We start from the raw sequence: 21912 nt of genomic DNA on the forward strand, positions 1-21912 counted from the left end.
AATGTGTTCGAGCTCCATAATCCAAAATTACAGCTTTCTCATTCGAAACCCAAAGGCTTCCACCTACCCATAACCCACTCCTGTAAATATGATGCTAGACAAGAACATTAGCTTTTGGCGTTCTTTCGTGGTGTACCAAAAAAGGAAACTGCAATGGTTTTTTCAAACAAAGTTGGTTACTTTCCAGATGATGGGATTAACACATTCCCTGATTATTCCAGCAAGGGCACAAGATCTGAAGCTGTAATTAATCAAATCTGAAGTAATCCATAATGCAAATATTGAAATGTGAATGTGGTTCGGCTCCAATTTAGACCAGCTCCAGCTTTGGAAATGTGATCATTCCGTTATTAATAAATTGTTTCACTAATCGCTTTAAAAATAAACAAAATCACAATTTAATCAGACTATATCCCTAGGGTAAGAGATAAGCAAAGAAAAATTCTCTTGACATTTACTTAACGCTCTTTAGAAAATCCCATTCATTTTCTTCCTCAATAGTTCTTGATTTCCATCGTATATTCATTGATATTTCATATCTACAACCAAATATCACTCCAGCAACCCTCTAATATAGAAGTTATGATTGTTGATTCATTTATAAACTGTACATAGAGTTACATTTAATCCTAATTCTCCATTTGATTTGATTAGATTTGATTTTTATTGTCACATGTATTGGGATACAGTGAAATGCATTGTTTCTTGCACTATTCAGACAAAGCATACCGTTCATAAAGTACATAGGGCAAAAGGAAAGGAGAGGCTGCAGAGTTACAATCACTGCTAGGATATAGAGAAAGATCAATGTAATGTAAGGTAGGTCCATTCAAAAGTCTGATGGCAGCAGGGAAGAAACTGCTATTGAGTCGGTTGGTATATAATCTCAGACTACCGTATATTTTTCCCGACAGAAGAAGGTGGAAGAGAGTATGTCTGGGATGCGTGGGGTCCTTGATTATGCCAGCTGCTTTTCCAAGGCAGCGGGAAGTGTAGACGGAGTTGATGGATGGGACGCTGGTCTGTGTGATGGACTGGGCTACATTCATGACCCTTTGTAGTTTCTTGTGGTCTTGGTCAGAGCAGGAGCCATGCCAAGCTGTGATACATCTGGAAAACATGCTTTCTATGGTTGCATCTGTATAAGTTGGTGAGAGTGATAGTGGACATCCTGAATTTCCTCAGTCTCCTGAGAAAATAGAAGTGTTGGTGGGCTTAACACCCAGTTGAAAGTAATTATTTTGCGGTTTCCTCTGTGCTATATAGAATCTTAGTTCAGTCGCAGTTGGAGTATAGTGTTCAATTCTGGTCGCCACACTACCAGAAGGATATGGAGGCTTTGGAGAGGATACAGAAAAGGTTTACCAGGATGTTGCCTGGTATGGAGGGCATTAGCTATGAGGGGAGGTTGGAGAAACTTGGTTTGTTCTCACTGGAACAACAGAGGTTAAGGGGTGACCTGATAGAAGTCTACAAGATTATGAGAGGCATGAACAGAGTAGATAGCCAGAAGCTTTTTCCCAGACTGGAAGAGTCAATTGCTAGGGGGCACAGATTTAAGGTGCAAGGAGAAAGGTTCAAAGGATATGTATGTGGCAGATTTTTTACTCAGAGGCTAGCGGGTACCTGGAACTCGTTGCCGGGGGGAGTAGTGGAAACGGATATGGTAGTGATTTTTAAGAGGCATCTTGACAAATACATGAATGGGAAGAGAGGGATATGGTCCTCAGAGAGTAGGGGGTTTTAGTTAAGTCGGGCAGCATGGTCGGTGCAGGCTTGGAGGGCTGAAGGACCTGTTCCAGTGCTATAATTTTCTTTGTTCTTTGCATATGTCAGTTGATTCCCCAACTATGTCCTGTGGGACATCAGTCACAAGTCAGGTTCAAACAATCCAGCCCAGTGTTGTTTGGGCCCTGGACCAGTATCTTTGTTTCAACCAGCTTTTTGTAAGCCACACTGAGAGACCTCTTCCATGCTCAGGAAGTCTCTAGCCACTGAGAGAGTCATTTTCACAAGGCACTCCCTATTTAAACAAACCAAATAAAACACCTGAAAGAAAGCATCAATTCCTCAACACTCTCACTGTCTTTAGATTCAATAATCCCAAGACAAAAATGGAACTATACTGTTTATTCCCAGACGAGCTCTCAATTTCTGTGAGGACACTTGACCAGAATCCCAAATTAGATGTGGAAGACAGACCAGATCCCAATATTTTATTTCTATTTCGGCATAAATGTGAGGATCGGATGCTTCACTCCTGAAGTAATTCCACTAACAAATTAGGAATATTTTACAGTAAAACAAATTTATTTAATAACACAGTTCAGGTGTGACTCCAACAAAATGAAACAGCTTGACTATCACCTGGTGAGCAATATTTGAACATGAAAAGAAACAGCTTTAATTTCTAACTTATCACAGTTTCAATTCTAAATAAGTAATGTTCTTCTTACAGAATCAAAAACAACTTTAAATATAGTTAGCAATCAAATATGCTTGCTGCAATAAGTGCTAGCAGCCTTGAAGCTTTCAGAGAGATTTTGTGGAGACAGCAGCTTGCAAACCTCCATCTTTAAACCAATCCCAGCCAGAACACAAAAACTGATTTTGTTTTTCTCTGTTACGTACTTAGATCCTCCAATAACCCCATTATTACATGATCCTGCATATCTAAACCCACCTTCCATTCAATTAAACAAAAACCCCACTGGACCTTGGCTGAAATAAATAATTATCCTGCTTTTGCAGCATCTGTGCTGTATTCCTACCAGACATACCAATTATTTTAGAAAAGAACTGAACTTTAAAACAGTCCCCTTAAAGATAAAAAACGGTATACATTTCTAGAGGAACTACTATTGCCACAGAACACACACAGCTCTGCCGACTCCTGCTTATAACAATATATTTGGCAGTGTCTCAACTGGCCACCAGTACACAATCAATGCACAGAGTGTGGTCTCCTGTACACTTGTCATATCTTAACAGATACTGGCTCCATGCAAGTCCCCAACACTAATTCAGGAGTACTAATTCACTGATTTTGGACCTTCTGGTTTAACAAGGATCAGTCATAACATTGTGACCCACTGGTGGATAAATCCCAAGTTGACAGACAAAGCACTACTAGGAATCTAGGATCTGAGGGCATAGTCCCAGAATAAAGGGGTGCCAAATTAAAACAGAGATGAGGAGGAATTTCTTCTTTCAGAGGAGTCTTTGGAACTCCTTGCCACAGAAAGCTGTGGGGCAGAGTCCTTGTCCGTAATCTTAACGCTATTCACGCCAGTGGGATTTTCCCATCCTGCCGCAGTGAACGGAGATTTGGCTGTCTGCCAAATTCTCCAACCTCATTGCAGCAGGAGTGTTGCATTACTGGGACGTAAGATTGCACCCCTTTTCATAGAAGAATCATAGAAACCCTACAGCACAGAAGGAGGCCATTCGGCCTTATGAGTCTGCACTGACAACAATCCCACCCCAGGCCCTATCCCCACAGCCCCAGACAGTTACCCACAATCCCTCTAACCTACATATCCTGGGACACTATGGGAAAATTAGCATAGCCAATCAACCTAACCTGCACATCTTTGGGACTGTGGGAGGAAATCAGAGCACCTGGAGGGAACCCATGCAGACACAGGGAGAATGTGCAAACTCCACACAACAATGACTTAAGCCAGGAATCGAACTCCAGTCCCCGAAGCTGTGAGGCAGCAGTGCTAACCACTATGCCACCATGCCCCTCAATTATGGTTAAGGCTAAGGTAGATAGAATTTTGACCAGTAAAAAAAAACAAGGGTTATTGGGAAAAGGCAGTAACGTAGATTTGAGGGGCATCAAATCAACCATGATTCTATTGGCTAGCACAGCAGGATAGAGGGGTCAAATGGCCAACTCCTGTTTTTTTTTTGGTCTCATATCTCAGAGCTCTGGAGAGATGACACTAGTTTATAATTGTGCAATAAGTTTATTTACATGAGTTTTAAGATATCACTGCAATCAAAAAATGTTTGCGTTCATGCTTACAGTTTACATTCTGGTAGCTTCTGTGCTGCCTGTTTACTTTGCTCAGAATCCACGCCCAGGCTTAACCAATAAAACACAGTGAGCATAGACTAATTTCAAGACTCACATAGCGAACACAGAACAATTGAACAGTTCAACACTACAGGTGGAGGTGGGTGTTCAAGGCTTGGGGAGCTGGTGGTGGTGAGGTTTAAATTGATTCAAACTTGACCATGAGCAGCACGGTGGCACATGGCTGCTTCACAGTGCCAGGGATCCGGGTTCAATTCCAGTCTGGTCACTGTCTGTGTGGAGTTTGCACATTCTCCCTGTGTCTGTGTGGGTTTTCTCTGGATGCTTCAGTTTCCTCCCATCAGCCAAAGATTTGTAGGTTATGTTGTTTGACCATAATAAATTGTCTCTCAGTGTCAAGGGCACCAGCAGGGTAAATATATGAGGTTACTGGGATAGGACCTGGGTGGGATTGTTGTTGGTATGGGCTTGATGGGCTGAGTGGCCTCCTTCTGCACTGCAAGGATTCCATAAGGTACAATCCAACCTCCATGCCCAGGCTGAACTAATCAAACACATGATGTGGAGATGCCAGCATTGGACTGGGGTGGGTGCAGTAAGAAGCCTCACAACACCAGGTTAAAGTCCAACAGGTTTATTTGGATTCACGAGTTTTTGGGACACTCCTCCTTTGTCAGGCGATTTACCTGATGAAGGAGCAGTGCTCCACAAGCTTGTGATTCCAAATAAACCTGTTGGATTTTAACCTGGTGTTGTGAGGCTTCTTAACACAATCAAACACAGTAAGCGTGGATCAGTTACCAGACTCACATCGTGAACGCAAAACAATTGAACAAGTCAACACTACGGGCGAGGTGGGTGTTCAAGGCTGGGGGTTGGTGAGGTTTGAATTGCTTTGTAAGATACTATCCAGCCTGTTTGTCAGGCGGCCTGCAAGGGGTCAAACACATGGAGATATAATTGTGAAATACTCCTGGTGCAGCAGCAAATGTTCTTTTTTTTCTTTGCTGGAAGACTTAAATCTCAGTTATTATTATTGCCTTCAAAGCAAAAATAAAATATAAATCTGGCAAACAATGAAAATGCATTATATCAGGGAACACACCACAGGTTTTTCATGTACTAAAGTTTGATAAATCATCTGACTCAGAACGTAGTGGACGAAATGAATCTGCATTGTAATGACGCTGATTATTTACCGTGTTGCAGTTGCTCTAAATCACTTGTTCGGCTTTGCACAGGAAGGAAGAATCTTATATGATGTTCATAACACGGTGAGCTGTCAGAAGAAACTGTGATAGGTTGGAAATGCAACACTGGAGTGAATAGCACCAATAGGGAAAGACCCCAATCAAAATTCAAGTCAACGATTCTTTTGGGACTCTCAACCTCCAAAAGAAATCAAGCAAGTTCATGATGCATCATTAAACATTGCATATATTAAACCATCTCTGCCTTAGCATGGTGGCACAGCAGTTAGCTCTGCGGCCTCACAGCACCAAGGATATGGGTTCAATTCCCAGCTTGGGTCACGATCTGTGTGGAGTTTGCACATTCTCCCCGTGTCTGCGTGGGTTTTCTCTGGGTGTTCCAATTTCCTCCCACAATCCAAAAGATATGCTGGTTACGTGCATTGGCCATGCTAAATTCTCCCTCAGTGTACCCAAACAGGCGCCAGAGTGTTTACACAGTGACTTCATTGCAGTGTTAATGTAAATCTACTTGTGCCACTAATAAATAAACTTAAAAGCTTATATTTCTCAACTTCTTTCTTTGCAACACACACCAAAACAGGCCTGGATGTTATCACATTGGGCCTGTCTCAGCGATCACAGGCTTCTTAATCTGTTCTACCTCTGCTATTATTAAAAAAGTATCAGTCACTCTGCTAAAAGTCTTCAAATTTCTCCAATTCCACTGCCACCACAGGCCATTCCAAATGTTGACCTTTCTTTGAGTTTGTATTAATCTTGGTCATGCTGGGATCCCGTTTATCCGTTTCCTTGATGATTCTTGAAGAGGTTTGCCATGGCTACCTTTATTCCAATATCAACACATCAATTATTCTTAATCTTCCCTCGTAGCTCAGTTGGCTAATCCCATTTATCACCTTTCTTTCCACCAAGGCGGGGGATTACTCTACTCCATGGTGTGCTGCCCAGAACAGGATACAGGAGACAAGCTGGACAGGAATCTGACCTTGATCCAATCTAATTATCATGCCCTTGGTTATGTGCTGCCTTATTTAAACTCTGCATCCTAAGAAGTTATTTGCATTCCCTTTGACTGTCAGTGCTAAACGATGAACGATGTAGATTACCCTCTTGTGCTGTTTGCAGTGAATTGTTCCAGTTTATTTTGTACCCTCGTTATTTCTGTAAGTTTTGATGACTTTACGTTACAGGGTTGTAAATCTTTGGAACTCCTCACCATAGAGAGCTTTGAGGGCAGAGTCCCCGTGTGTATTTAAGGCTGAGAGAGATAGATTTTTCATCAGTAAGGAAATCAAAGGTTACGGGGACAGGGCAGAAAAATAGACATGAGAAATGTTGTATTAGCCGTGATCCTATTGAAAGGTGGAGCGGGCTCGAGTGGCCGAACTACCTACCCCTAACCCTATTTCTTATTGTCTTATTGCACATGGGATGCTTTAAGGGGTTGAGGAACATAGATTGATGGGAAAGGGCTTAACTTCAAAATATAGTGTGTGTGCACTAGATTGTGCGCGAGTGTGTGCATGAGTGTGTGTGGGTGTTCACGAGTGTGCCCGAGTGTGCGCGCAAGCATGAGTGTGTATATGTGAGTGTATGCATGAGTGTGCAAGTATGTGTGCGAGTGTGTACGTGTGCGAGCATATGAATGTGCGACTGTGTGTACAAGTGCATGTGTGAGTATGTGCAAATGTGTGCACGGATGTGCGCGAGTGAGTGTGTGTGTGTGCAACCGTGAATGTGTGTGCAAGTGTGTGCGCGAGTATTTGTGTGTGCACGTGTGTGCGAGTGTAACTGTGCATGAGAGCAAGTGTGCATGCGAGCGAATGTGTGTGCAAGCGAGTGTGCGTGCGAGTGTGTGCACGCAAGTGTATGCGTGCAAGTGTGCATGCAAGTGTGTGCATGCGAGTGTGTGCGTGCGAGTGTGTGCGCATGAGTGTTTGCGCGTGAACGTGTGCACTCGAGTGTGCGTGTTGTGTGGCCATTATTGTAGTTACGTGTACCTTTGTTTTGTGTTGTGAAGTGTTAACCTGTTAATAAACCTTTTTTTATTTGCGTGCTTCCAACAAGACTGGACCTTTCCAGGTTTGCATATCTTTCTTCATACTATAGTAAATTGAAAAAAATACCCTGGCATTCCAGGTACCCCTCTGAGTTTTGGGATACCATCGTGTCAGTGGGGTTCTACAGTGGTGACCATACAAATCAAGGGATCCCAATTTGATTGGCCAGGAATTGTTTTGCATACTGTACAGCATGATGTATGTATGTTCCTGCTCAGTTTTAAAAGCCAACCGGTAAAAGTTAGTGACCCCAATATCCCTAATTCCCATTTCTGCTTATCTGCAACTTGGATGTTGGTCATTAGACAGAGCTGGACAAAGAGATTGTCTCAACTGATAGGATTCTCTGACAATTCATGTCCCACTGCTGCTGCAAGCAAGGATGGAGAATTTGGCGCTCAGCCAAATCTCCATTCATTGCAGCGGGGCTGGAGAATCCTCCCGGCATTAACAGGCTGAGGAGTGGGATTTTCCACTTTTGCCCAAAAAATCCTTCCCGAGGTCGACGGACACACGCATGGTCAGCCCCCCCACCTGCTACAATTTCCGTGGTGGATGGGACTAGAGAATCCCCCCCCGCATTTTTTTGAAGCACTTATAGGAACAGGAGTAGGCCATTCAGCCCATCGAGTCTGCTCCCCTTTGGTTGATCAGATATTTTATTGCCTGTTACACATTTTATAATGCTGGATTTCAATATCCCAGGTTTATAGCACGATTAGAATTGAGGTCATAGGCAGGGACAACAGTGAGGGTTCTATGGAGACCATCTTTTAAGTTTATTCAAGTAGTAAATAGAAAAGGCCTTCAAGCTCATAAAATTCAATTCGAATTTTTCTTAATTTAGCTGCAGCTGATCCCATGGCAGCAAAGCAAACATCCCTTTTTTTAATTTTAAAATTTCATTCATTTGGGCATCACTCGGTGGGATGTTCTGGCTGTGCTCCCACCAAAACCTGAAAATCCCACCGGAGGTGAATGGACCTTTGCATGGTCCACTACACCCTGCCTGCTACAATTCCTGTGGCAAATGGGATGGGAAAATCCCCCCACTGAATTTATTGCCTATTCCACAGATAGTGGTGAGCTGCCTTCTTGAACAGTTGCATTGCAATATCATTGGAGCAGTTAGATAGACTAATTTTTAACAGTCAACCACATTACTCTGGGTTTGGAGTCACCTAGGTCAGACCAGGGTTCTTGGTGCTGTGAGGCAGCAGTGCTAACCACTCTGCCACCATGCCGCCCATTATTAGACTTTTAATTTCAGATTTTGTTAAAATTTGAAACTGGGGTCCACAGATCATTACTTTATTTATTCGTGTCACAAGGAGGCTTACATTAACACTGCAATGAAGTTACTGTGAAAACCCCCTAGTCATCACACTCCGGTGTCTGTTCAGGTACACTGAGGGAGAATGTAGTATGGTCAATGCACCTAACCAGCAGGCCTTTTGGACTGTGGGAGGAAACCAGAGCACCCAAAGGAAACCCATGCAGACACGAGGAGAACATGCAGACTCCGCATAGACAGTGACCCAAGCCAGGAATCGAACCTGGGTCCCTGGTGCTGTGAGGCAACAATGCTAACCACTGTGCCAAATGCCACCCAGGTCTCTGGATTACTAGTCCAGTGACAACACCATTATGCTGCCACCTACCTGGTTTTTGATTTGATTTGATTTGATTTATTATTGTCACATGCATTAGTAGACAGTGAAAAGTATTGTTTCTTGTGCACTATACAGACACAGTATGCCGTTCATAGAGAAGGAAAGGAGAGAGCACAGAATGTAGTGTTACAGTCATAGCTAGGATGTAGAAAAAGATCAACTTAATGCAAGGTAGGTCCATACAAAAGTCTGATGGCAGCAGGGAAGAAGCTGTTCTTGAGTTGGTTGGTATGTAACCACAGACTTTTGTATCTTTTTCCCGATGGAAGAAAATGGAAGACTCCATCCAGACTTTTACTTCCTCATTTTAAAGATCCTTAAGTAGTTTGTATCAACAGAAGCTCAAACTTACGAATTTTTCGGCAGAAATTCCAGGGAACCAGTACTCCGGATTCCTTCACAGTCTGAAAGGCATGCTGGCTAGGTGCATTGGCCATGCTAAATTCTCCTTCAGTGTACCTGAACAGGCGCCAGAGTGTGGAGACTCAGGGATTTTCACAGTAACTTAATTGCAGTGTTAATGTAAGCCTACTTGTGACATGCGTAAATAAACTTAAACTTAAAAACAAATGGCTGGAATTCTCTTGACTGTTCATGCCAGTGGGATTCTCCGGTCCCTCTGGCAGCACACCCACACCCATGGGTTTCCCATCAGTGTGGAGTGACATCAATGGGAAATTCCATTGGCAGCGGCGGGACTGGAGAATCTCACTGCCAGCAAACTTGGGTTTGCAGGTGCAGTAGGTAATTAAGAAGGCAAATGGAATTTTGTCTTTCATTGTTGGAGGAATGGAGTTTAAAAACAGGAAGGTTATGCTGCAACTGTGTAAGGTACTGGTGAGGCCACACCTGGAGTACTGTGTACAGTTTTGGTCTCCTTATTTGAGAAAGGATATACTGGCACTAGAGGGGGTGCAGAGGAGATTCACTAGGTTGGTTCTGGAGTTGAGAGGGTTGGCTTATGAGGAGAGACTGAGTAGACTGGAGCTATATTCATTGGAATTCAGAAGAATGAGGGGAGATCTTATAGAAACACATAAGATTATGAAGGGAATAAATAAAATAGAAGCAGGAAAATTATTTCCATTGGCAGGTGAAACTAGAACTAGGGGCCATGGTCTCAAAATAAGGGGGAGCAGATTGAGGACTAAGTTGAGGAGGAACTTCTTCACACAAAGGGTTGTGAATCTGTGGAACTCCCTGCCTAGTGAAGCAGTTGGAGCTACCTCATTGAATGTTTTTAAGGCAAGGATAGATAAATTTTTGAACTGTGAAGGAATTAAGGTTTATGGTGAGCGGGCAGGTAAGTGGAGCTGTGTCCACGAAAAGATCAGCCATGATCTTATTGAATGGTGGAGCAGGTTCAAGGCACCAGGCCTACTCCTGCTCCTCGTTCTCATGTTCTTAAACAATGCGCCACCTCCAGTCAGTGGGAAACATGCGTGAATCTCACCCAACATTTCTAAACTTTGGCCATATATTTATAAGTCTTGGTCAACACCTAATATTAGCATCAAGTACTCGTTAGAGTTTAGAAGAATGAGGGGAGATCTCATTGAGACGTATAAGATGATGAATGGGATGGATAGGATAGAGGTGGAAAGACTCTTCCCGCTCAAAAAAGACAGTAGGACTAGGGGGCACAGCCTCAAGATAAAGGGGGGGCAGTTCAGAACGGAGTTGAGGAGGAACTTCTTCACTCAAAGGGTGGTGAATCTCTGGAATTCTCTGCCCGTTGAAGTGGTGGAGGCTGCCTCGCTAAATATTTTTAAGAAGCGGGTTGATGGGTTTTTGATAAGAGAGGGGATTAAGGGTTATGGGGAGAGGGCGGGAAAGTGGAACTGAGCCACGACAGATCAGCCATGATCTTATTGAATGGCGGGGCAGGCTCGAAGGGCCAGATGGCCTACTCCTGCTCCTATTTCTTATGTTCTTATGTTCTTATGTTCTTATCAAGTACCTCTGAGTCAGGCCGAGTGCAAAAGACAATAATTCAGCCTCGTCCATCTCAGGAAAAACATACCTAGGCTGTACCATTATGCTCCCAGAATGCAATTATAATCTTTTATCTCAGTGATGTTGGCAGGCGTTGCTAAATTATGACAGTTTAATACTGTGGCTCCACAGCCAGGAGCAGCGAGTGCCAACGCTTGTCTCATTTAGAATCCATACAGTTGGCAAAGAGAGAAGGCTTTCATCTTGGGCTGAATTTAAACTCAGGGTCCAGTGATAGAAGTAAACAGTGAAACCCCACGAAGCTATACTTTAAACATATTAAACTTCTCATTCACTCTGCATGGTTTCTTCAATCTGTATTAGGGAGATTAAAAGAAAAACTCCGCTCAAAATATCCAGGATCAGAATTTTGAATATTTATCTTCCTCCCTTCAAGCAAAGTGATGTGATTAGTCCCAAAAGAATGGATGAGAAAGGCATATGTTGGAATTGCTTCCGAATTAGATCAAACTCTAACCACTTAATGTGGCAGTACAGATATTGTGTTTTAAGATTTAAATTATCTACTCACGGTTCAAATCCCTTATCGACTTAATTTTCAAATCCTTTCATCCAGATGGGCTTCTTCTTGACAATCGAGCATGTGCAAGATCAGAATCAATGAAATAAGTGGCTTCACGCGTAACCAATTTGTTTCACAGTGAGGGCACTAATACCACCTTGTTTGCCTCTCTGTATCGTCTGGAAATCCAGACTTCTCCTGCACTCAAATGAACTGTTCTTGCTCCCGAAACCATTGTCAATTGCTGTCCCTGGGCTAGTAATCCAGAGACCTAGGGAATGCTCTGGGGACCCTGGTTCAAATCCCACCAAGGCAGACGGTTTGACTTTTAAAAGAAATCTGGAATTAAAAAATCTAATGATGACCATGAAATCATTGTCGATTGTTGTAATCAAGTGAAGGAAATCTGCCGTCCTCACCTGGTCTGACCTACATGTGACTCCAGACCCACAGATATATGACCTAGCTAATTCAAAAAATGCTGGAAAATCTCAGCAGGTCTGGCAGCATCTGTGGAGAGAGAAAAGCTTCGAGTCTGGAAGACCCTTCAGGGTTGAAATGTTGGCTCCATTCTCTCGCCATGGATGCTGTCAGACCTGCGGAGATTTTACAGCATTTTCTGTTTTTGTTCAGATTCTAGCGTCCGCAGTATTTTGCCTTGACATTCGTAACTGCTCCAGTTGTAAAATAATCACTGCAACTGTTCAAGAAGGCAGTTCACCACCACCTTGATGGGTGGTACAGTGGCACAGTGGTTAGCACTGCTGCCTCACAGCTCCAGGGATCAGGGTTCGATTCCAGCTGGGTAACTGTGTAAATTCTCCCTGTATTTCTGTGGATTTCCTTCGGGTGCTCTGGTTCCATCCCACAGTCCAAAGGTGTGTTGGTTAGCTTGATTGGCCATGCTAAATTGCCCCTTAGTGTCAGGGGGATTAGCAGGGTAAACACGTGGGGTTACGGGAATAAAGCCTGGATGGGATTGTTGCCAGTGCAGACCCAATGGACTGAATAGCTTCTTTCTGCTTGTAGAGATTCTATGATTCCAAGAGATGAGATTAGTTCACTTAAAATCAATTGACGGCAATTCCAGGAGAGTACCAATAGCTGGAATGTTAGACACTAGAGGCCATTAGAGGGTTTTGAGTTAACCATTCATAGCTGCTACTCTCTCTATTGAGATCTAGCCTCTGGAGATTGAGTTGCTTCTGTTGGGGTTTGAGCAAGGAACAACACAAATCGAAGGGATCCTCAAACTGGCCCCAAGTCAATGCTCAAAATTTACTTCCGCAGTGGTCATTCAATTCTGCCTATCAAAGATAGTGGCCAAACTTCGACCTTTTGTCATTTTTATAAAGATATTTCTGAAGAACGTCTGGGAGATGGTGCTGCTTTCAAAATAGCTGAGGAAGATTGGAGTTTCATTTTTTTCTATACTTTCAAGAAGTCGGGATATGAAATCATGGAATCCCTACAGTGCAGAAGCAGGCCACATGGCCCATTGAGTCTGCGTCAACTCTGTCTGATAGACCATCTCGCTCAGTCCGACATTAAAGGGCAATTTAATATGGCCACCTAACCCGCACATCTTTGCACTGTGGGAGGAAACCCAGGCAGAGATGTGGAGAACGTGCAAACTCCACACAGACAGTCACCCGAGGCCGGAATTGAACCCGGGTCCCTTGAGGCAGCAGTGTTAACCACTGTGTCACCATGCCGCCTGTCTGTTTTAATACTGAAATAAAGCAGATTGAAATTCTTCTCACATGAGTGATCATGTCTAATATCTGATTTGATTTTTTGTGGTTATTTATTCCTTTCGCAGTTGAGGTTATGAGTACCAGGATATAGAACATTTCCAGTTCTGTTATAGCATTGTGTGCTGAGTTGATTGTTAATGCACCATTGAACCTTTGTGCTTCCTTTGCAGTATTGGATTAATGAGTACACATCCACACTTGGAATAGGGGTTTTTCATTCTGGCATTGAGATCTATGGAAGAGGTAAGTACAGAGATATTGAGTTGTGTCCTCTGCACCTATACCACACTGCTTCTCAGCTTATCCTCATTGCAAATTAACATAATTCTTTGAAGAATTTGGACAGATAGTCAAAAATACCTGAAAACCATTTCTATCAGTGCTAGAATCAAAGTGCAATTTCAACTAATCTTTGTATTATTTCATTTATCCTATAATATAGGGCTCAGAAGTGGTCTACCTTTCCAATTATCTATCTCAGATTTGCACATAAATGTCATTGGATTATAGGAACAGAGTAATGTACAGGGTTAGTATGGACTATTATAGAGTCCAGCCGGCCTGTCCAAAAACTTACACTTACTTCCATGACTCTGTCTCTCGCACTCCTCATTAATGATCCCAATCAAGTATCTCTACCCCTCTCTATTTAATTTCCTAGCATCATCCATTTACACTTGCTCCCATTTAACTTTGCACAACTATGACAATAGCTGTCAGCATGGCATGAATTGACATTGTAAACCATTGAGAAGCCTAGATGAAGGACCAACAAAGGTTCAGAAGGGTTGGGGAAAGATTGAGATAAGTCACAACGTAATAGATGATACAAAATTTGGGCATAGACTTGTAGAATCCCTACAGTGCAGAAGAGGCCATTCGACCCACTGGGTGGAATTCTCCTGTCCCGCCCACCATGGGAATCTTAGCAGGTGGGACAGGGGCCATGCCAAGGTTCATTGACTTCAGGTGGGATTTTCCAGCCTTGGGGCAAGCGTGCCCAGAAAATCCCACCCATTGAGTCCGCACCAACTCTCTGACAAAGCATCGCATCCAGGTTCGATCCCCTGAACCCCACCTATTTATCCCGCTAATCCCCCGAACCTATATGTCTTGGGACACTAAGGGGCAATTTAGGATGGCCAAACTTACACACCTTTGGATTATGGGAGGAAACAAGAACACCCAGAGGAAACCCTGTATATCCTCGATATTCAGTGACTATGCATATATTTTATAGGGAAAATTATTGGGGCAAGAGAGCTATGCCATTATCATAGAATCATAGAACCATAGAATTCTACAGTGCAGAAGGGGACCATTCGGCCCATCGAGTCTGCACTGATCACAATCCCACCCAGGCCCTATCCCCATAACCCCATGCATTTACCCTAGCTAATCCCCCTGACACAAAGGGGCAATTTTGCCTGGCCAATCCATCCAACCCGCACATCTTTGGACTATGGGAAGAAACCAGAGCACCCGGAGGAAATCAACGTAGGCACAGGGAGAAGGTGCAAACTACACACAGACAGTGGCCCAAGCTGGGAATCGAGCCTGGGTCCTGGTGCTGTGAGGCAGCAGTGCTAACCACTGTGCCAACGTGCCACCCTTAATTCATACTAAACTACTAATTTGCTGGGATTTTTGCACCCCTTCACCAAATCCCATGAACCATGAAAATTGACTATCACAGCTCCCTGCTCCACACCATTACCATTCCAACTCAAGTGGAAGGAGATTATGAATTTGTGACAATGAACCTATGGCTAGACTCTCTGACCTTGCCTGCAGCTGGGATTCTCTGATCCCGCTGCAGTGAATGGAAATTTGGCTGAGCATCCAATTTTCCATTCTTTCCAACACCAGAGGCTGGGCATGAATGGCTGGAAAATTCCAGCCTAGTTCTTCATTGTAGCCACTTAGGGTGAAAGATAATGGGCGAGATTTTACCGCCTTACTCGAGCAAGACTGGAAATTCCTGCTCGAGGTCATTGGGGATTTCTACTGTCGGACTCTCGCCCACTCCGATGCCATGGCAGGCAAAGTGGTAGAATTCCGGACAGTTGGTGGATTCTTGGCTACCTTTAGGTTCTCAACATAGGAGGATGATAAAAGCTTTGTCTCTGCAGACTGGAATCACTTGGTTGAACTCTTGTACACATATTATAAAAAACACCTTCCACCATTAAACATAGATTATCATTGTCATTATTAGACAGCACGGTGGTACAGTGGTTAGCACTGCTGCCTCACGGTGCCAGGGATCTGGGTTCAATCCCAGCCTTGGGTTACTGTCTGTGTGGAGTTTGCACATTCTGTCCATGTCTGCATGGGTATTCTCTGGGTGCTCCAGTTTCCTCCCACCATCCAAAGATGTGTAGGTTAAGGGGATTAGTGGCATAGGTACAGGTGGTTACAGGTATAGGGTCTGGGTAAGATAGAGTCATAGACGTTTACAGCATGGAAACTGGCCCTTCAGTTCAACTTGTCCATGCTGTCCTTTTTTGTACCACTAAGCTAGTTCTAATTGCTCGTGTTTAGCCCATATCCCTCTATACCCATCTTACCCATGTAACTGTCTAAATGCTTTTCAAAAGACAAAATTTTACCCGCCTCTACTGCTACCCTGGCAGCTTGTTCCAGACACTCACTGCCCTCTGTGTGAATAAAATTGTCCCTACGGACACTTTTGTATCTCTCCCCTCTCACCTTAAACCTCTAGTTTCAGATTCCCCTACCTTTGGGAAAAGATAATGATTATCTAGCTGATCTATGCCCCTCATTATTTTATAGACCTATATAAGATCACCCCTAAGCCTCCTATGCCCCAGGAAAAAAAGTCCCAATCAATCTAGCCTCTCCTTATAACTTAAACCCGGTAGCATCTTAGCAAATCATTTCTGCACTCCTTCTAGTTTAATAATATTCTTTCTATAATAGGGTGACCAGGGCTGTACACAGTATTCCAAGTGTACAGTTGGGAGAGAGTTGGTGCAGAGGATGGGACAACAACCCAATGGTGCACGTACAGTCTGGGCCCAATGTCCAAAGATGTGTGGGTTAGATGGATTGGCCATGTTAAGTTGTCCTTTAGTGTCAGGGGGCTAGCAGGGTAAAATATGGGGTTACAGGCTTAGGGCTTGGGTATGATTGTTATCAGTGTAGGCATGACGGGCTAAATGGCCCTCTTCTGCACTATGGGATCCTATGATTCTAAATTGGGAATCCTGCCTGTAGCTGTTTTGGGAGGTTTAAGTGTCACAGTGATGGGGACGGAGTGTTAATCTGCATAGAAGTACATTGTTGAAATAGAATTTACAGGTTTTAAGTGGTTTGCCTTTCTTTCAGTAACCTTTTCTCCATTCTCTTTGACAGAGTATGCTTATGGTGGCCATCCCTACTCTTTCAGTGGAATATTTGAGATCACTCCCGGAAATGCTACTGAATTGGGGGAAACCTTTAAATTCAAGTAAGGATTCAGTGCGGTAAAGCTAATGCAATTCTGTACGAACATGATGTGCACGGTGCATACGTAATGATCCGGAATAGACAGTTAGAAGTTGCAGAAGCGTATTATTCCATTAAGTTACTAAAATCAAAAATATCAGGGCAGTTTGAACATAGAACCATAGAAAAGTTACAGTGTAGAAAGAGGCCATTCAGCCCCTCGTGTCTGTGCCAGCCAAAGAGCGAAAGGAAATTAGTGCCTCATTTCAATCCCCCTTTCCAGCACCTGGTCTGTGATTCAGATGCAGATTTTTGATCAGTTGGGCCAGTGGGCTGATGAATGGCAGATGAAATTTAGTTTAGATAAATGTGAGGCAATGCATTTTGGTAGATTAAATCAGGACAGGACTCATTCAGTTAATGGTAGGGCATTGGGGAGAGTTACAGAACAAAAACATCTAGGACTGCAGGTTCATAGCTCCTTGAAAGTGGAGTCACAGGTGGACAGGATGGTGAAGAAGGCATTTGACATGCTTGGTTTCATTGTTCAGAACATTGAATACAGGAGTTGGGATGTTTTGTTGAAATTATATATTAGTAAGGCACATACTTGGAACACTGTGTACAGCTCTGGTCACCCTATTATAGAAATGATATTATTAAACTAGCAAAAGTGCAGAAAAGATTTACTAGGATGCTACCGGCACTTGATGGTTTGAGTTATAAGGAAAGGGTGGATAGATTAGAACTTTTTACCCTGGGGTGTAGGAGGCTTAGGAGTGATATTATAGAAGTCTATAAAATAATGAGGGGCATAGATCAGCTAGATAGTCAATATCTTTTCCCAAAAGTAGAGGGATAAAACTGTGTTGTAATGGAATAAATGCGTTGTTAGTAATTAAACACTGCTATCCCAAACTGGGAAGGATTAGGGAATCATTGCAAGATATAAACCATCTCTCTCTGGATGTCTGGGAAAAACTGGGATAGCCTGTGTCTTATCTTTACTGTCTTGGACGAACGCTGTTAAAATGTAAAGGCTGGCTTCAGACTCATTGTGATTCCAGTGTATCCACACCCCAGTCCATCAGTATCAGTGTAAGAACATAAGAACTAGAAGTAGGACTAGGCCACCTGGCCCCTTGAGCCTGTTCCACCATTCAATAAGATCATAGTTGATCTTTTCGTGGACTCAGCTCCTTTTAGCACCCCACTCCTCCCCCCACCTCCCCCCCACCCCCAGCCCACACCCCACACCCCACTCACCATGATTCTTTTACTGTTCAAAAATCTATCTACCTTTGCCTTGAAATCATTCAATGAGGTTGTAATAAGTCTGGAAAGTCCCTTCATCAAAATCCCTTTATTTACACCTCTAGCAGCAGTACACAGAGTGCTAGCAGTCAGCAGTCTATCTCTGGGAGTGGCAGAGGAACTGACATTCCTGGTTAAATATAGTGATTATTGTGTACCAACACCCAGGTCGATTAGTATCAGCGCACGTGCAGTAATTACTATGTATCACACCCCAGTCTATCAGTATCAGTGTAAGTTCAGTGATTACTGTGTATCCACACCCCTGTCTATCGGTATCAGTGTAAGTGCAGTAATTACAGTGTATCCAACCCCACTCTATCAGTATTAGTGTAAGTGTGGTGATTACTGTGTATCCACACCCCAGTTTATCAGTATCAGTGTAACTGCAGTGACTACTGTGTATCACACCCCAGTTTATCAGTATCAGTGTAAGTGTGGTGATTACTGTGTATCCACATCTACTGAAATGGTGAGGAGTGTTGGGTGGTGATGGAATGGCTTTCTCCCTCAGTTCATTGTGTGTTTAGCCTGTGAATGAGATTCCCAGCAACAGCATTCATTTTGACCCTGTCTGCTCTGGCTCTCGAGCACCTATGATGTGGAGATGCTGGTGCTGGACTGGGGTGAACACAGTAAGAAGTCTCACAGCACCAGCTTAAAGTCCGACAGGCTTATTTGATAGTAAATGCCACTAGCTTTTGGAGTGCTGTTCCTTCGTCAGGTCCCCACTCACCTGACGAAGGAACAGCGTTCCGAAACTAGTGGCATTTACTATCAAATACATCTATTGAACTTTAACCTGGTGTTGTGTGACTTCTTACTGTCTCAAGCACCTATCCATTCACATACCATGTTCCACCACTTTGTCAGGACTGTTGTCATTCTGTATATTTCCTAGATTAATTTCAGATCTATAACATATTGTTTCTCTTTCATCAACCCAGAGCAATGAAGCAAAGTCACTGTTGCTGGAAATGTGGCAGCTAATTTGCAAGTGTAGCAATCTCCTGCAAACACCAATTCAATAGTGTCTCAATAATATGTTTTGGTGATGTTAATTGAGGGATCGATTTTGTGAAATTTACTCAGTACAGCATTTAAGTGTCACCTTAGATTGAAACTTCATGATGATAGGCCTTGACTCACTGAGGGAAGGTGATGGCCTAGTGGTATTATTGCTGGACTATTAATCCAGAAACTCAAATAATGTTCTGGGGACCCAGGTTCAAATCCTGCCACGGCAAGTGGTGGAATTTGAATTCAATGATTTTTTTAAAAATCTGGAATTAAGAGGGTCCTAGTTGTCTGTGGGGGTGTGGTTTGAGGGGGGTTCTTATCATGTCCTTGGTGAGGATAACTAGAACTGTTTGCTTTTAGAGCTGATTGGGGCACCCTTTAAAGAAGGCGCCATGCTCTCCATAGAGCCAGCCTTGCCAGCTCTATCAGGCCTTGCCCACTAGAGGGATGGCATTAAACTCCATCCACTCATTTATTTTCTTCAGGGAGACTCAAGATTTAGAGAGGAAACTCCTCTGTGCAGCTGGAGAGCAACACGCCCGATTTTAGTCAGGGCCTGACTCTCTGAATAGATATGGGCAAATCGCCCCCACAGTCTGTGCTGGTACCATCCATTGATCACACTGGGTAATGCATGTGGCTTTAATGAAGACTGGATAGGAATAAACTGTCAGATCTTGTTACTATGAGACACCTCAACAGGTAGAGGAACAGCCATGAGCATATTGAATGGGAGAGCAAGTTCAAAGGGTCTAATGTCCCAATCCTATTCCTATTTGATTTGATTTGATTTATTATTGTCGTATGTATTGGGATACAGAGAAACAAACTGTTTCTTGTGCGCTATACAGACGAAGCATACAGTTTATAGAGTACATAAGGGAGAAAGAAAAAAGAAGCTGCAGACTGTAGTGTTACAGTCATAGCTAGGGTGTAGCGAAAGATCAGCTTAATGCAAGGTAGGTCCATTCAAAAGTCTGATGGCAGCAGGGAAGAAACTATTCTTGAGTTGGTCCATGATCTCAGATTTCTGTACCTTTTTCCTAATGGAAGAAGGTGGGAGAATGTCCAGCGTGCGTGGGATCCTTGATGATGCTGGCTGCTTTTCCCAGACAGTGGGAAGTATAGACAGAGTCAATGAATGGGAGGCTGGTTTGTGGATGGACTGGGCTCCCGTTCACAACCGATTGTGGTTTCTTGCAGTCTTGGGCAGAGCAGGAGCCATACTGAGCTGTGATACAACCGGAAAGAATGCTTTCTAACGTGCATCTGTAAAAATTGGTGAGAGTCATAGCAGGCATGCCAAATTTCCCTGTAACCTATTTCCAATGTAACCTTCTTAACTAAGACCCACATGTGAAATATAGGCAAATGTGAAGTTGCTTGAGTCAGGGCAAATGGGAGAGAGATACCCTGTGATTCATATATCGGGTAAACATATCAATTTTGCTCTGGAAACTAGTAAAACCAAAATGTCTGAAGAGACTCGGAAGGAGTTGAGAGTGGAGGAAATTGGGAAAAAGACGGGAATGGGCTGGGGTAGGAAAAGGATGGCTGGCACAGGTGTTTCACAACCCAAGTTTCTATCTCAAATATCATAAATCGTAGAATCCCTATAGTACAGAAGGAGGCCATTCGGCCCATCGAGTCTGCACCAACAACAATGCTATCCAGGCCCTATTCCTGTAACTCCATATATTACCCTGGTAATCCCCTGACACTGGGGTCAATTTATCATGGCCAATCAACCTAACCATCTTTGGACTGTGGGAGGAAACTGGAGTACCCAGAGGAAACCCACGCATACATGGAGAGAATGCGCAGACTCCGCACAGTCAGTGATCCAAGGTCAGAATTGAACCCGGGTCCCTGGCACTGTGAGGCAGCAATGCTAACCACTGTGCCATCACACTACACAAGAAATGTGATATCAGAGTTTAAAAAAAAAGCTCTGTTGGTAAAAGTCAGGGCTATTGATTTTGAGCTGCCACAGAAATTCATTGGATTATGAGAGCTGGCAATGCCAACCTATGTCGGGGCAGTGCCAGGGTGAGCTCTCTGGGCAGCATCATGGTTCCTAATGTGCTATGCTCAGTGAGGGGGAGGGGGAATGGGTGTTCCACTGCCACTCTGTCTATGCTCAGTGAAGGGGAAGGGGGAGTCCGCTGCCACTCTGCCTGAGATCAGTGGGAGGAATGGGGCTCATGATCGGGTGGCAAAAGGGGTGGGGGATAAGGGTGTCAGTAATGTTGTGGGGATGTGGCAATGTCTGTGGGGGCCAGGGGAAGGCATCATCCAGCCCAGGAGCGATGTAGCAGGGGAGCTACATTAAACCTCTTTTCTCTGCGCATGCGCAGTTGGGGGCGCCAATCTGAGCTGTAGGGTTTTGGGTGCATTAAGCCCTGCCCACAGGCTTGTGCAGCGTGATTTGGAATTGCTGACATTATTGCAGCAGAGTGCGTATGGGGGTGCCTGAGAACGGGCCTAAAAGTCGGATCTGAAACACTCCCAGTTTCAAGTCCTCCCAGCACTGAGAATCAAAATGGTAAAATAGGGCCCAAAGAATATATTCCTGAAATTGTGCTTTCTATCCAGAGAGGCCATCGCCCTTGGCACCACAGACTTCACGGAGGAAGACGTCGACAAAATTATCGAAGAGCTCGGCAAGGAGTTCAAGGGCAATGCCTACCATCTCATGCACAAGAACTGTAACCACTTCTCCGCAGGCCTGGCAGAGGTACGATAACATGTTAATGTACTCCAGCACTGCAGTTTGATAAGATATGAACCTGCACTTGAAGCAATGAATATATATTCATTTATTAATATTAAAACAACAAGAGTAATGTCAACATTCCTTT

The 21912-nt window shown here is 43.7% G+C and overlaps 1 protein-coding gene across 1 annotated transcript in view; it reads left to right on the top strand.

Annotated features, from left to right (window-relative positions):
* LOC145352304 (deubiquitinase DESI2) overlaps positions 1–21912 on the top strand; it is a 177408-nt gene that overhangs the window by 142670 nt on the left and 12826 nt on the right. Inside the window, exons 2-4 of the mRNA XM_080202057.1 lie at positions 13438–13510; positions 16646–16739; positions 21647–21788. Coding sequence (XP_080058183.1) covers positions 13438–13510; positions 16646–16739; positions 21647–21788 — 309 coding nt within the window. The remainder of the gene's footprint in view (positions 1–13437; positions 13511–16645; positions 16740–21646; positions 21789–21912) is intronic.

The sequence above is a fragment of the Carcharhinus amblyrhynchos genome, chromosome 14 (genome assembly GCF_965287045.1).
Source record: "Carcharhinus amblyrhynchos chromosome 14, sCarAmb.v2.hapA, whole genome shotgun sequence".
NCBI classification, from domain to species: domain Eukaryota; kingdom Metazoa; phylum Chordata; class Chondrichthyes; order Carcharhiniformes; family Carcharhinidae; genus Carcharhinus; species Carcharhinus amblyrhynchos.